This window comes from Haliotis rufescens, unplaced genomic scaffold, assembly GCF_023055435.1.
Source record: "Haliotis rufescens isolate VD_foot unplaced genomic scaffold, xgHalRufe1.0.p SCAF_2, whole genome shotgun sequence".
NCBI classification, from domain to species: Eukaryota; Metazoa; Mollusca; class Gastropoda; order Lepetellida; family Haliotidae; genus Haliotis; species Haliotis rufescens.
Window position 1 is genome coordinate 67173361 of NW_025963890.1, and position 16567 is coordinate 67189927.

The 16567-nt window shown below is 42.1% G+C and overlaps 1 protein-coding gene across 2 annotated transcripts in view; it reads left to right on the top strand.

The window, feature by feature from the left end:
* LOC124134587 (helicase with zinc finger domain 2-like) overlaps window positions 1-16567 on the top strand; it is a 33110-nt gene that overhangs the window by 11389 nt on the left and 5154 nt on the right. For both annotated transcript variants that reach the window (XM_048400435.1, XM_048400434.1), the window contains exons 5-18: window positions 275-420; window positions 1177-1371; window positions 2118-2154; window positions 3352-3473; window positions 4416-4547; window positions 5655-5718; window positions 6417-10272; window positions 10533-10621; window positions 10799-10936; window positions 12231-12374; window positions 12876-13471; window positions 14428-14646; window positions 15029-15185; window positions 16367-16534. In XM_048400435.1, coding sequence (XP_048256392.1) covers window positions 275-420; window positions 1177-1371; window positions 2118-2154; window positions 3352-3473; window positions 4416-4547; window positions 5655-5718; window positions 6417-10272; window positions 10533-10621; window positions 10799-10936; window positions 12231-12374; window positions 12876-13471; window positions 14428-14646; window positions 15029-15185; window positions 16367-16534 — 6063 coding nt within the window. The remainder of the gene's footprint in view (window positions 1-274; window positions 421-1176; window positions 1372-2117; window positions 2155-3351; window positions 3474-4415; window positions 4548-5654; window positions 5719-6416; window positions 10273-10532; window positions 10622-10798; window positions 10937-12230; window positions 12375-12875; window positions 13472-14427; window positions 14647-15028; window positions 15186-16366; window positions 16535-16567) is intronic.

A 16567-nucleotide genomic window follows, 5' to 3' on the forward strand; every position in this document is an offset into this window, starting at 1 on the left:
AATGAGGTTTCTTTAATTTTTGTGTACATTGACTCAACTATTTGGTCTGGAAGGTGATAAAACCCGATTTTAGTCACTTGGCTTAGATACATGTATTCCTGGTTAGTATTTACTGCATGTACATGTAAGTAAATGGTGATTATTTGTTGTATACAGCATCATTTCTTGGCTTGAAAACATTCTAGTGTCAAGTTCGTTGACAGGACAGATGCGTCCATTTAGTTCAGGCACTCTAAGATACTACTGCAGTAACCCTGTGTGCCTTGTGTTACAGCCATGATTCTACTGGACATCACTGCTTGCCTGGATGGTGCAGAGCCTGGCCGAGAACTGGTTCTAAACATGGCCTGTGCCTATTCTGCAGCCTCGCTATGGAGGACTCTGTTCATTGACACCCAGATATGGAGCATTAATCAATCGGTAATATACAATACTTCACCTTACATTTTCATCACATGCTTAATCAACATTAATTTATTATTCTACCATGAATTTGGAATTTACTCGATTCTGATTGGTCAATCAGAGGCTATTTAATCACAATAAACCCCCTCTGATTGAAACAGCTGGTTTGACGGCTGCACCACCGCGGAAGCTAATATTCATAGAATAGTACTATTTTCAGTCAGTGTCGGTAGGCATATTTAAATAATTATAACCGCGCTAAATTTAACATTTGAAACCTCACGCTGCGCGTTCGGTTCCAAATTCAATTTAGCGGGTTTAAATCTACAGCTAACCTAGCTCTACATTGAAAACACAGTATGTTTATCTCCTTATCAAATTTAGGTTAAATAATTACCATGTTATAAAAATGATTAATATTGTTAGGGGCTGGTAGTAAGTGCTGCTTTTCACGATCTAGTGTTGATTCCCTAGGCGATCCATGCTCCTTTGATTGTTGGTCCCAGCCCAGAAGTGTAATATCTGATATTTTTTTGAATATGGTCACGATGATATACATTTTATGATTTGATACAGAAAGTTTGATAAGATCAGGGTCAATGCGTCAATGTGTGAAGTCAATTCATAGTGTTTCCCATCAGGAATATTGCTATAAGTTGTGTCATCATCACCATCACCACTATCACCATCATCATCACCACCACCACCATTATCATCATCATCATCATCATCATAACCACCATCGTTATTATTATTATTATTACTGAACAGAGCACACAAGGGCTGCTGCAGGACTTGAGGGATTTAGCTTTCGAGTACATGAAGGTGAATCCAGCATTCTCCTACTTTCTGTGCCTCGACCTTCTCCGAGCATACATGTTCATTAGAAGCTGGTTCTCCCAAAAAGAAAAGACAAGGAAAAGAGGCGATCTCATTCTCCTGCTGGCCAAGTGCTGCTACCAAGCGGTAAGTCACGGCTATTGTGTAAGTTGATGTTACATCATTTAAAAAAAAATTTCCTCAGACTTATATTTACATCCTAATATCAATAATTGTAGTCCCTCTGATGCAGCTTTTTGAGATGAAATAATCTGATTTAGGGATAAATCATTTAGTATTGCTTGCGGGGATGTTAAGTGACGGTGCAGATGTCATACAAGTAGCCAATTTTAGGCTAGGTGCAAAACTTTGAAAGTGTTTATTCTTTGATACTGATAAGACCACCTCTTTGGTCTAGTGGTTGACCATCCGCCCGGAGAGTAGAAGGTCCGGGGTTCGATATCCGGGTGCGTCGTACCAAAAGACATCAAAAGATGATACTTGTTGTTACCCTGTCTGGTGCCTGGCATTAAGGGGCTAAAACAAGGACTGGTCGGCTCGGAGTTAATATACTGTATCTGAGTAGGGTATTCATGTTATGCTGCGCTATGGTATCTCAGTGGGCAAGCACTATAAATCTGCATCAGTCCGGACTTATACAAGCAGCCACACATGCACCCACACTCACGCACGCATGCACACACACTCACACACACATGAACGCCGCTATATAAGTGCAATAATCTTAGACGCGACTTTGAACCCAATTTCCATTAATAAAATCATGTAATGTTTACTAAAGAAATGAAAAAACTATTTTTCCCCATGTATTCATGTTTGTTTATTATAAGAGAAATATAGGATGAATAACTTATGTGGCTTGCCTGTTGTAGGGGCAGTACAGACTTTGCACCAGATACTGTAAAGAGGGTAAGTTCCTTTCAAATAAATCTGATTTCACAAATTGTAATTGTTAGGAATCCGACTGTTTGAAAATATTAAATTGTAAAGACATTCTGTACATTTGAGTAGCTTCACCTCAAACAAGGCTGTTAACATGTCGTCTGAGAGTAGTGTGTGTTTATGCCAAATGATTTTAATCAGGATATGAATCTACTACAGAAACAAGCAAATTGAAGTTTGCCAGAAATCAGTCATTTGATAATACAAATACACATTTTCTGGAACAGCTATTTATTAGGTTCCTTTGTAACTGATCAAGGGAGATAACTTGTCTTTATATGTTTTGACATTCCAGTAGGCCAAATTTTTTCGGAAGAAATACAGTTGACAATGGTTGAAAACATTTAGATTTTACATTAGACATAAAATAATTTGTTTGTGATGATGTTTTGGAGAAAAAGACAGAGACAAAGAAATATGTATGGCAAGTTAAATAAGATAGTATATGTAGTATTAGTTGTCTCTGCTTTTTCATGTTTTGAGTGTGAAAAATGTCTCCATAAAGAGAAAGGATATTGACTAATAAGAGACCAAGTTTAAGGATACTATTCTATATATGTGTACCAGGCAGCTTGCTACTGAGACCTACCAGTCTCTATTCATAGGGAGAGGGGAAACATAAGTGTTGGTGGAACCAGCATCAGAGCCAACATTGTGTGACATACCGATGCAGTGGTATGCTGGTTGTATCGGTGTATGTCATGTCACAGTGTGGGAGGGGGATATAGGTTTGGGCTCTGTCCATCCTGTCTGTGTCCTCTGCTACCAGCCTGCGAGCTGTGTCACATCCCTATGTAATCTAATGCAGGTTATTTCATATTTATTCCACCTGTGTCCTCTGTTTCCAGCCTGCGAGCTGTGTCACATCCCTATGTAATCTAATGCAGGCTATATCATGTTTATTCCACCTGTGTCCTCTGCTACCAGCCTGCGAGCTGTGTCGCATCCCTATGTAATCTAATGCAGGTTATTTCATGTTTATTCCACCTGTGTCCTCTGTTTCCAGCCTGCGAGCTGTGTCACATCCCTATGTAATCTAATGCAGGCTATATCATGTTTATTCCACCTGTGTCCTCTGCTACCAGCCTGCGAGCTGTGTCGCATCCCTATGTAATGTAATGCAGGTTATATCATGTTTATTCCACCTGTGTCCTCTGTTTCCAGCCTGCGAGCTCTTTGACTGCGGCAGCTACATTCCCTACGAGCTCTGGGCACGAGCTCTTCACAAGAACGGACAATACAGAGCGGCACTCGACAAAGTGGAATGTGCTAAGGACTGTATTCAGGTATAGTTACATCATAAGTTAGGTATAAAAAAATAATAGTCTTGGTTCTCAGGGACAGCCAGCATCATCATAAAAAAGGATAAAAAATTCTCAACTATGTCTTGAACACATGACCCCGGCAGTGAAATGCGACAATACTTAAAAACAATGTGATCCAATCTGGCGTGCAGTTACTTCTCTTTTCAAGCTGTTTATTTGGTTACGTACTAGTTTGAACAACAACAATAACAACAAAAGACAACAAAAAGCTACACCTGCCCACACACTATATTTTCAAAAGCCTTGCCTGAGAGCCAATTCTTTTATTTTTTTAAGCCTTACTCAGATATGTTCCAAATTTAAAAGAGATATTCGGTGTAAAGGTGAAAGTGACTTATTGCTTGGCGATGTTGTCATAAGAATATATAGGAAATTGACATTGTGAAGCAGGTTCATCTCAAGTTTGTGTGACTATAAGTACTCCTAGGTTGTTGTTGTAGTTCTATGACAGATATCGCAATATCCCTACTAAAATTCTGTTTTTATAGATTCAAACTACATATGAATCACTGATGTTTGGGTGAGTGAGTGAGTGAGTGAGTGAGTGTGTAAGTGGGCCAGTTGTGTTAAACACATTGAACAGTATTCCAGTTATGTCATGATATGTCTTCTTTATATTGGAGGGAAACCAATTAGTACGGGTATACGTATGGAGATGACAAACTTAGAAACATTTTCTGGGAATCGCACCCGTGATCATAGGTTTCTGGCACACCAAAGGGACACAACTCTGCACAGCGAATAGAAGGGCCTTTGACAACTTTGCCAACCATGTGTCTCAGTAAGGTTTAAAATAATGTTTATTAAGATTAATTTAGATTTTCTGGATGTTCTCTGATATATGGAGGTTTTACCCATGTTCAGTCTTCCTTATAAAACTAATGCAAGTCGACATTTATTCAGGAGGAGAAAATAAAGCAGCATCTTCAGAAGTACATGGACCAGCTGCGCCAGGAGATGTCCACCTCTACGCAGCAGCCGACGATGGAGCCAGATGCTGATTGGTTGACGGGGACCAACATCAGCACCACACAGGTAATGATATTAAACGTCACATTTAACATAATTATCTGATTGTAGTCATGTCTGTTTCAGGGATGTGGAAACTCCATGCGGAAACGTGGAAAATTGCTTTTTTGAAAAACAGTAGTCCTCGGAAAAAAATTATCTTCCTCGTAAATTATAATCAAAGATTTTAAAAAAAACTCTCCGAAAAAATATGATCAAAAACGGGACCACCGCACAGAATATATGTGATCGAAAACCGGACAACCGCACAGAATATCCTGTTTTCGATCAGAGCTTTCAGCAGCATAGGTTTTCGGACATCATACGTTTTCTATCACGACTACTTGGACTACAGACCCCCCTAGCCTTTTCCTCTTTGTGGGGGAAAACCTGCTCACATCCCTGCTGTTTACAAACATGTTTACATGTTAATGAATGTGCTGCACATTCCAGCTTTTTGACGGCAGTCTGTAAATACTCAATCAAGTGATGCGATGATAAACACATGATTTAATATGGAATCTAAAAATGGGTCCTCACCTGGATGATGCTCAAGTATTGACCACATCTTCTTAGATATACCTGAAGATGAGTTCGAATGGGCAAATATGATTAGTAATTCTGTTTTTGTTTGGCAATAATGAATGTAGTGTACTGGATATATACCATTCAACTATTGATAAGGATATTGCTTGATACATTAAACTGATTGCTTATATATATTTGTCAATGTTCATGTTCTCCCAACTTTTAAATGCCTATCAAAGACTATATTTGTCAATGGTATGAAGCATCTCAATATCCCTACTAAACGTTGAGTAGCATTGCGACAACAGTATGACTAGCTGAGCCATGAACTGATGAACTGGTGTCAGTCCACCTGATGTCCCTCCTCTGTCAGTCAATACTCAGCAGCCATACTCCGTGTTTCACACTATTGTCGGTAATCCTTGTGGTCGTGTGGAAACTGCCTTGCAGTATTTCATGTTATAGAAACAGTAACTTTCTTGACTGGTTAATGGAGGAAATATGGTATACCTGCTCACCTATGATGTGTCTGCATGTGTCTGCACCCCCTGTGGATCCTCAAATTCATTATTGTTGTCACATGACCAGAACATATTTGTGTTACAGTTGCAGCAAGCACGGGCGCAACAGGCCAAGAATGCTCACGTCAAGAAGAAAAGGCATTCCAGACGTAAGTTTAAAACTGTTTTGTGATCTAAATATGTACTGAAACTTTAGAGTCATACTGTTATCCTTGTATCTTCTATGTATTTTATGACCTGTCAAGGAAGACATATCGGCCATATAATCTGTCCATAAGATATTGGCACAATGAAGATAGATTTATATCTATATGACAAACAAAAAGTTAAGGACCACCAAATTCTTTCGTATAACTATAGTTAATCTGTGATGTCATTACAGGTTAGTTATAGTTATATGAATGAGTAAGGTGTTCCTTAACTCTTTATAAGTAGTATAGTTATGGAGCTTGGGAGTCACTGGTTTGCTTGTTCTAGACAAGGGCCCACTTACACAAAGTCGTGGCAACAGGACAATCACAAACATATGTAGAAGTGTATGAATTTTGAGACATTAGAGCCAACTTTAATGATGACTAAGTGCTGACAATGTAATTCCTGTCTGATAGTGTGTCATCTAACCCAGCTCAGTGGATTGTTGCTCATGTTATCAACCCCTGGTTTGCCTTCCCAGGATTGATTATTTGCATGCTATCTGAAGACTATGCTAGGACTAAAACTGATGCTGCTGCAAGATTTGTTTTCTATGTAGGACTGTAATAAGCTGCTTGATATAGCTTTAGTATTGCAGACTAGAACAAGATTCACCCCTAGTTCACAAATAACTCTACGCTTCTTGTTTTAACAGCAAGACGAGAACATGTGGAACCCATCCAGGTTAGTCACACTGACTGGCTCAAAGGTGGACCAATGCAGAAGGGTGAACAAAGATACCGAACATCTAATGGCTTGTCACTTCCTTTTGCTGGACAAGCAGGCAAGGACCCCTCACAGCTCAATGTTGACAGCAACCCTCTTCTTCAGTACACAGCCTGGGACACATCGAGTGGGGATGATGGATCAGATCTTGAGGATGCTTTTGAGCTTCGAGGATCACCCTCTTCTCAACATGAAGAGAAAGAGCCAGAGGTGACCAAAGTCAAGGCTGAAAAGTCGGACAAGACATGGTTTGAAGAAAGTAAGGAAATGTATGACAATGGTGATGTGGACACAAAGATTACTTGTGGCATGGGGATGGATGTGGAGACTGAGAGCATCGAGGCCAAGCAGTATCAACAGACCAGGGCTCCTTTCTATAGGCCCCTGGAACCCGACTTTGAGTTGAGACGACTCATAGCAGCCATGCCTGAGAAGTACAAGCGGTGTAAGATTCAGTTTGAGGCATCTCACAAGGCTGTGTGTAAAGTGTTGTCAGGAGGGGAAACCTACACTGATATTGAGATTCACGGGAGGTCCAAGTGTGGCCAGACGTTCAATAATGATGAGGTTTGTGTGGAGGTTCTGTCAGAGCCTCACTCCCATCCTGTGTCTGGTCATGTGATATACAAGAGGGCTGAGGAAGATGACAAGGTGTATGGACGTGTTGTTGGTGTCCTCAACAGCAACTTCAGGGAAGAGAGCCATACAGTCATGGCCTGTACGTGTGATGATGATGAAGGGTTTCTGATGCATCCTCTTTGCAAAACTGTGCCAAAGATTCATGCCTTGAATGGTGTTACAAAGAAGAAATACCCTTCCTTGTCCAAATACAGGATTGATACATATGAAATCAATGAGAATGGACAACTCCGATACAAGAAATATTTTGATGTGAAACCAGGACTTAGAGGAAGGTATGTGTTCCTGGTCGTCTATCTCACCTGGGGCATCCACCATGTGTACCCTCTTGGAGCAGTGGTAGACATCATTGAGTGTGGCACCGACTTCAATGGAGGTCTCAAGATCCTGGAAATGCAATATCAGGTTCCGACCTACTTTTCTCAAGACACAGTTACTCATATTGGTAAAATTCTGAAGAAGCGAGACACTGTTCTTGCTGATGACAGAGTTGACTGCACAGGGCTTGAAGTTTTCACAATAGATCCTGCACATTCAAAAGACTTAGATGATGCTTTGAGTATCTCTGCCAAGGATGACCACTATCTGATTGGAGTTCACATTGCTGACGTGGCCTCAGTGGTGAAGAAAGGGGACCCTGTTGACAGTGAGGCACAGAAGAGAGCCACAAGCTTCTATCCATGCGAGTCCAGGACTCACAACATGTTGCCTGAACCACTGAGTGAGGGCATGTGTAGTCTGCTACCAAATGAAGAAAGACTTGCATTGTCCATTTTCTTTCACATTGAAAAATCAGGAAAGCTTGTAAAGGAACCAACAGTCATGAAAACAAAGATTAAATCTTCCTGCAAGTTGTCATATGAAGATGCTCAGAAAGTTATTGAAAATGAGGAAGTGGATCATGTTTCACAAACTCTGAAAGACAATATCCAACTGCTTCATGAAATTGCCCAGAACTTGAGAAAGGACAGACTTAAAGATTCTAGGTTTGCTGTTCCATTTGAAGATCCAAGATTTATTGAGACTGAAGTCATAGAGCAGAATATTGAAGCCCATGCACTCATTGAAGAGTTCATGATCAAAGCCAATACATCCATTGCTCAGTGGTTGAGAAAGAAGTTCCCAGATTCCATCCCCATCAGATGTCAGTCTCCACCATCTACAGAGGATGTCCAAAAGTTTGTCCACAGTGAGGATAAGTTCCTGGACCTTGTTGTGAACCTGCAAGGACGAGAAGTCTTACCTGGCAGGACGGTGGCATCAGGGAACTGGGTAGCCAAGGGCAACACAGTGAGAAAAGAGCTTTTGCCAGTCCAGAAGAACATCTGGCTTCAGATTCTTGATGGAGTTCATGATGAAACCCTGACTAAAGCTGTAAGGAATATGTGCAAAGATGAGGTCCACCCTTTCCAAGCAATTGCTCTTCAACACTGGCGACAAATCATGGAATCTGCAGAATACAAATGTTCAATGCTCTCTGAAAAAGAGCTGAATCACTTCTCTCTGAATACAAAGATGTATACACATTTCACATCCCCTATCCGGAGATATGTGGACCTCGTTGTACACAGACTGGTGCATGCAGCTCTTGATGGGAAATCCTGTCCCTACTCATCATCAGAAATAGCTGACATTTGTGCCTATATCAATGATGCCACTTCCAGACAGAAACACTTCAGCAATGGGTGCCAGGCTTTGAAGAGAGCTGCAAAGATTTCGCAGAGGCCAATGGTATTTAATGCTGTGGTGGACAAGGTCTCGGACAGTGGAGCAGAGCTCTGTATCCCCTCTTTGAAGCATGTGTCCAGCAGAAGCAAGGAATTACCCTTCAACTTGATGGACTTCAGTAAGAAACCAGAGGAGAAACAAGATCCTTGGTCAACAAAGACAATCGTCACAGGAAAATGGAAGAAAAGGCTGTATGACTGTACTGGATGTCCAAGCCAGCTGATGTATTCAAAGATGCTGGAAAAGCAGCAAGGATTCAAACAGAAGCAACGGCCAAAACAAGTCGTGTCTATTGTGAATCCTAATCAGCATGTGTACTTTGTGGACACACAGACCTGGGCAAAGATGTTGAATGCATTGTTCAGCCAGGACCACAAAGCATTGAAGAAAATGGTCAACATTCAACCCAGAGAAGGACAAGATTTGCCCACTGGAGCACCAGTGAGGGACATGGTCACCTCAGAGCATGGAGATGGTTCCATCAAGTTCCACCACTGCAAGTTTACTCTTTGCTTTACACCCGGACGTGTCATCAAAGTTCAGATGGTTGCTAATCCAGAGAAGGGTTTACTCACTCCACAAGTGAGATTGTTTCAGGTTTGCAAGAACCTCAGTCTGTGTCTCAGTCACATGGAAGATCCAGTTGGTGTGTTGAGTAAGTATGCTACAGAATCGACCAAAAAGAACATTGAGTCAATATCTGAGTATCAGAGAACATGGCTGCCTCTTCTGGAAATGGAATCTGCGACATCGGCAGTTCGTAGTGAAGAGAACATCATCATCAACAATGTCAACATCGAATTCAAACGCAACCAAGGTAAAACAAAAACCTTCTACAAAGGGACATTCACTTTTCCCTCTAGTTTTGTGCATGAAAGGTGCATTGAGTTTGGAGGCAAACCTTTGGAGAAGTTGAAAGAAGAGGGAGACGACGATGATGATGAAAGGGACAACTTTGGACGAAGGGAGTTCTCCTCAATTGACTATCTCTGCATACGAATCAAGATTGACCAAAATAGACCTGAGTCACGGGAAACCTATGATGAGGAGATCTCAAACAAGGTCATTGAAGTCCCTTGCCCACTGACAAAAGAAGGAAGGCAAACGAAATCCTCAAAGAGGAGTAAGTCATCAGAAAGGAGGAGGTCTAGGAGGAAAGCAGAGGCTGTTGAGTGTGCCTTGAAGAAGAGGAAGGTGTCTGAAGGATGTGGAGCTGATGTCTGTTCACAGGCAGACACCTACACGTGGGTCGGTCATGCTCAGATCATGAAAGTGAGGAGAAAGAAAGACAAGGACATGGAATCAGATTATGTGACGGTCACATTCAGCTTAAATGCCAACAGTGGTCCTGTGCCAGACGAACTCTTTCCCAAGAGTACTGGCACTGTAGAGGTCATCTTCAAGTCAGAAGTTGACAGGTAAGAACATGATTGTGTTGTTCTGATTTGTAACAGTAACTAGTTTTCACAATAAATTATTTCAGTATCTGACTTTTTCAGGAGTGTCCTTTGGGTGTATGAGTGAGTGATTATTGCTTTACTCTGCCTCAGCAATCTTCTCAGTTCACAGCATGTTAAGGTATATATGACCAAGTGACACCAAGTGACATGCACACAGCATGTTAAGGTATATGACCAAGTGACTGTAATGGTCAGTAATAATGTTAACTCTGTTTCAGACGTACAATGAGAATGATACAAAGCTTGAGTGGAGACAAGTTAGATTTAGCAAGCTGTGTTGCATTGCACAGGAGGCCTCCTAAACTGGGTGAGTAAATATTAAACATAAATATTTTCTTTTAAAAAACAGAAGAAAACTATTACAATTGGTATATCACAGATATAACTGTCCTTGATGGTACTGACCAGTAACCCATTAGCTATCAGGCTCCAACTGCCTTTCTTGCAACCAATGGTAATGCATATGTAACTCTTATCACTACAGACAAGGACAGACTGGACTATGGCAAGAAGATGGAGAAAGAGGTCCCAGTCCAGGGTCTGCCTCTCAATAACACCAAGCAGCACGAGGCCATAGACCGGGCCCTCAGTTCCAGCTTCACCCTCATCCAGGGGCCTCCAGGTAGGCGGCTTTGTCTCACATCCTTACGCTGTCTCACTTACTTATGCTGTCTGGTCTCAATTCATGTCTGGTCTCACTCTCTGCCTGGTCTCACTTGCTGTCTGGTCTCACTTGCTGTTATTGTCTCACTTGCTGTCTGGTCTCACTTGCTGTCTGGTCTCACTTGCCGTCTTTTCTCACTTGCTGTCTGTTCTCACTTGCTGTCTGGACTCACTTGCTGTCTCACTTGCTGTCTTGTCTCACTTGCTGTCTCACTTGCTGTCTGGTCTCACTTGCCGTCTGGTCTCACTTGCTGTCTGGTCTCACTTGCTGTCTCACTTGCTGTCTTGTCTCACTTGCTGTCTGGTCTCACTTTCTGTCTTGTCTCACTTGCTGTCTTGTCTCACTTGCTGTCTCACTTGCTGTCTGGTCTCACTTGCTGTCTGGTCTCACCTGCTGTCTGGTCTCACTTGCTGTCTGGTCTCACCTGCTGTCTTGTCTCACTTGCTGTCTGGTCTCACTTGCCGACTGGTCTCACTTGCTGTCTGGTCTCACTTGCTGTCTGGTCTCACTTCCTGTTATTGTCTCACTTGCTGTCTGGTCTCACTTGCTGCTCTCACTTGCTGTCTGGTCTCACGTCCTGTTATTGTCTCTTTTGCTGTCTGGTCTCACATGCTGTTATTGTCTCACTTGCCGTCTGGTCTCACGTCCTGTTATTGTCTCACTTGCTGTCTGGTCTCACTTGCTGTCTGGTCTCACTTGCTGTCTGGTCTCACGTCCTGTTATTGTCTCTTTTGCTGTCTGGTCTCACATGCTGTTATTGTCTCACTTGCCATCTGGTCTCACTTGCTGTCTGGTCTCACTTGCTGTCTTGTCTCACTTGCTGTCTGGTCTCACTTGCTGTCTGGTCTCACGTCCTGTTATTGTCTCTTTTGCTGTCTGGTCTCACATGCTGTTATTGTCTCACTTGCCGTCTGGTCTCACTTGCTGTCTGGTCTCACGTCCTGTTATTGTCTCACTTGCCGTCTGGTCTCACTTGCTGTCTGGTCTCACTTGCTGTCTGGTCTCACTTGCTGTCTTGTCTCACTTCCTGTCTTGTCACACTTCCTGTCTGGTCTCACTTCCTGACATTGCATCATTTGCTGTCATGTTTTCATTATTTGTCACTTCTGTCTTTGTCTCAATCTGCCACCGGATTCTGAGATATTTTTTATATCAGCACATTATATTAAAAAGCAGATCATACCATTGGTATATTAAAAAGCAGATCATACCATTGGATTTCTCCAATCATGCGTTGCTATATATCCTGCAGGTACAGGTAAGACATACACTGGGATCAAGCTGGTGTACCTCTTCAACAAGATCAACAAATTCCTTCACCTGGAGGGTGTAGACGACCAGAAGAAACAGGTGCTTTTCTGTGGTCCGTCCAACAAAGCTGTGGATCTTGTAGCATGTAAGTCAGAATGTTAAAAATATATTTATTGTTTCTTAATGAGACTGACTCTTTAATGGAAGGTGAAATGCTGGTATTACATTTAATGAAGCATTGGGAGAAGTTTACACTGAGTTAATGCTTTTGATGTTGGGTAATATCAGTTGTCAATGCAAGAGAATAACCAGCCTAGATTATCTGCCGAAAACAGATTCCGTTTGGCATTAAGGGCACAAAAGCTGTGAAAATTATATGAATGGACCACTGAAAATCAGGTGTATGCTTGCCAGTTTTCCATCTGAAAACAAATATCAAATTTTCATGTTTGGCTTCATGATTTTGAAACTCTTCATGACTTGATAGTGAATCTTGAACACATGTTATGATCTATAGTCGTACAATTCTACAGTTGACTCTGCTTTTAAGTAGAGATTTCTTATGACAATGGAAATGTTTGTTGTTTCTTTGTTGATATCTTGTTTAACTGTGCAAATAGTATTTTATTGAAACATTTATTCCTAGTTCTGCTGTTATGTCGACTTGGAGATGCTTGTCCCAACATCATCCGCCTCTACGGCAGCAACATCGTGGCTCAGGACTACCCTGTGCCCAAACGCAACTTCATGTCCAAGAGGAGCATGCGAGGCCTGCGATCTGACCCCAGACTCTTCGATGTGTCTCTCCACCACATGATACGACAGTCAGGCAAACCTCATGCTGAGGAAATAAGGATGTATGATGCATTGTTCAAGACCAATCCAGAAGCCGTCACTCCGGGCCACATCAAGAAGTATGGGAAGCTGGTGTACATGGCCTCATGTGAAGAACTCAAGAAGTGCGATGTGATCCTCTGTACCTGCCCAGTCGGTGGGAATAGGAAGGTGGTCCAGTCAACACGCATCTTCCAGCTCATCATCGATGAGAGTGCCATGAGTCCAGAACCACAAAGCATGATTCCTATCATTGCCACCAAGGCCAAGCAGGTTGTCCTGATAGGAGATCACAAGCAGCTGCGGCCAATTGTTCAGTGCAAGCAGGCTGCAGAATTGGGGCTGGATCAGTCGCTGTTTGAGAGGTTTGCTACTGAGGCTACATTCCTCAACACTCAGTACAGGATGGTAAGTTGTCATTTTACCTGTGTGAGTCAGAAATGGTTAAATCTACGCTGCAGTGAACAATATTCCAGTTGCATCATGGCAACAATTGAATAACTTATTTTATTGTAGCCAATACCCCACTCAGACACAGTATACTGACTACGAGACGACCAGTCCTTGTTTTAGCCCCTAAATGCCGAGCGTTAGACAGGGTAACAACAAGTACCATCTTTTAACGTCTTTTGGTATGACTCGGCCGGGGATCGAACCCCGGAACTTCCGCTCTCCGGGTGGACGCTCTACCACTAGACCACGGGGGCGGTCTCATAAAAAGATGTGTGTCAACTATGTCTGGTACATGTCATGACTTGTCAGGTTGTAGAGGTTTGTGAAACTCACAACCATAAATGATGCCTGTACATCAATTTACATCGGAGATTTAAACCAATGACCAGCACATCCTGAAATAAGGCTTAAAAAAATAAAAGACTTGCTTCTTCGGCAATGGCTATTGAAATCATGCTGCGGGCAGGCGGTGCTTTTGGTTTTTTTTCTTAGTTATTCAACTTTAATGTAACCAAATAGACAGTTGTGTAACCAAATACAATTAACTGGGAAAGGGCCTCCCTACATAGATGTATTCCTTAATGAGTATATTACTGGAATTCAGTATTTGACCACTGTTAGACTTGGAATATTTAAGGATTTTTTTGTTTAAAAAAAAAAAAAAATGGAAATAAAAACTAAACGTGCGGTGAATGTTTTAATGCAGGCGGTGCCTGAGAACCAAGACTATTATATTTTTGTGGCCTATTAAGAAATGGAACTTAGCAAATATAGTGCTGGACCCTTATAGTTTGACCACAGAATCATCTGGCCTACCCTTTTTGAACCTGAAACAGTCATAATTCATATATATTTAACCAAAGAATGTCATATTGTCCACATGCCCTCAAGGAGTGTTTGTTTTGTTACAGCACCCTCGCCTCTGTGACTTCCCATCAGAAGAGTTCTACGATGGTAAACTTACCACAGGTCCATCTTGGACATGGAAGTGTGAGCCCCTGGCCGTGTGGCCGGTGCCGGAGGTTCCCCATGTCCTGTGCCATGTGGAGGGGGTGGAGGACAGCCTCAGTGTGTCCACAGAGGAGGGCAATGAACAGTCCAAGTCCAACAAGGCAGAGGTGGACAAAGTGGTCAGTACAATAATTTCATAGACAAAACTAACGTCCAAAAAGTGGTCAGTGCTCTGACTTAATAATTACATAATTACTTGTGTGGCCTGCATTACTTACTATTTATATACCTGTAAACTTAAGACAAAGAAAGAGTTCTATGCATTACTTCGAATTTATATACATGTAGACTTAAGACAAAAAAAATGTTCAGTGCATTACTTCCTTTTTATATACATGTAGACTTAAGACAAAGGAAATGTTCAGTGCATTTCTTACTATTTGTAAACTTAAGACAAAGAAAGTGGTCATTGCTCTGACTTAATAATTACACATATGTGTAAACTAAGAACCTAGGAAGTGATACTTTCTATTTACTTAACCATTTGTCTTGGTTGTTCAGGTTGAGGTGTTCAGCTGGCTGGTTCAGAAGGGTGGAATCTCCCCTCGCTACATCAACATCATGTCGCAGTACAACGCCCAGTGTACCAAGATACGCGAGGCTCTGTCCAAGTACCACCATCAGAGTCTCAACGTCAACACTGTTGTGGCCAGCCAAGGTAAATACTAGGGCTGGGGCTAGTCAAAATTTATTACCCGTGTACCCTACCCCCTAGTATCCGACACTACCCGGGTACCCTACCCCCTAGTACCTGAATCTACCTGTGTACCCTTCCCCCTAGTATCTGACCCTACCCGTGTACCCTACCCCTAGTACCTGACCCTACCCATGTACCCTACCCTCTAGTACCTGACCCTACCCAGGTACCCGCTGTAGGTCTCAAGAGTTGGGTTCAAAGTGTATGCTTGGGTATTGTTTTCAGATATGTATTCAGATACATGTATAAACGATCTGGTTATGCATACAGTGAAGTTGACTAAAGCTTTGTCTATATTCAAATAATGTGTACATCATCAGAAAGAGTCTCATAAGTGACTTGTAATGTAACTATGGAGTGCTGGGTAACTTTTGTCATTAAATACTATATCACATGACTAACCATGGGTCTGGGTAGTACTGTTGGTACTACTCAGGACGCACCTGAGCTGAGTACCCGAGCTACCCGTCCCAGCCCTAGTAAATTTCCAAAATCATAAGATTTTAATAGGAATCATTGCATGATTCTGACAATATCATAAGCATGCGTTTCTGAATCACTATCAAATGAATCCATCAATGGCCATTCCAGTTGCAATATTTAGTTAAATGAAAGAAGGCCACCTCTGTTGTCCAGTGGATAGAGTGGCAAAACATATGGTGCCCTGTTGTTACCCTGCCTGATACATGCAAGAACTGGTCGGCTCGGAGTCGGTATTCTGTGTCTGAGTGGGGTATCCATGTTGAACTGTGGCATGGTACCTAACACACAAACACACACGCACAGTGATGGTGTTGACAAGGTCAAGGTTACTGCTATCAGAAACATAAACATTATTCTGAACTGAAGTCATATGACAAGGAATTAGCTTTGGGTCTATCTTTTCGGATGTTCTAACTGGCTTAGTGATAAGATGGGCCTACAAATACCAGATCACAGATATATGTTGTTTTTAAAGAAAGGGAGGTTTCAGGACTCCATGGACGGACACCCCCCACACACACAAGCCAGTACCATGACTTGGTTCATGGGTTTCAGTGAAGTGTTAATATCTACGACCAGCGTCATTTGGGGACTTCCTCATCCCTTACTGTTTGAAACAGCATTAAGCCCAACTCACCCATTCCATATTTGTTACACAGGAGGTGAGTGGGACTACGTGATCTTCAGCACGGTACGCTCTCTGCCCCATTACAAGATAGAGAAGAACCCCACACTCGGCTGGAGCAAACACAACCTCGGCTTCATCACTGATGCCAACCAGATTAACGTGGCGCTCACCAGATCTCGTAGAGGACTCATCATCATTGGTAAGGATGAAATCTCAAACTTGAAGGAATGTT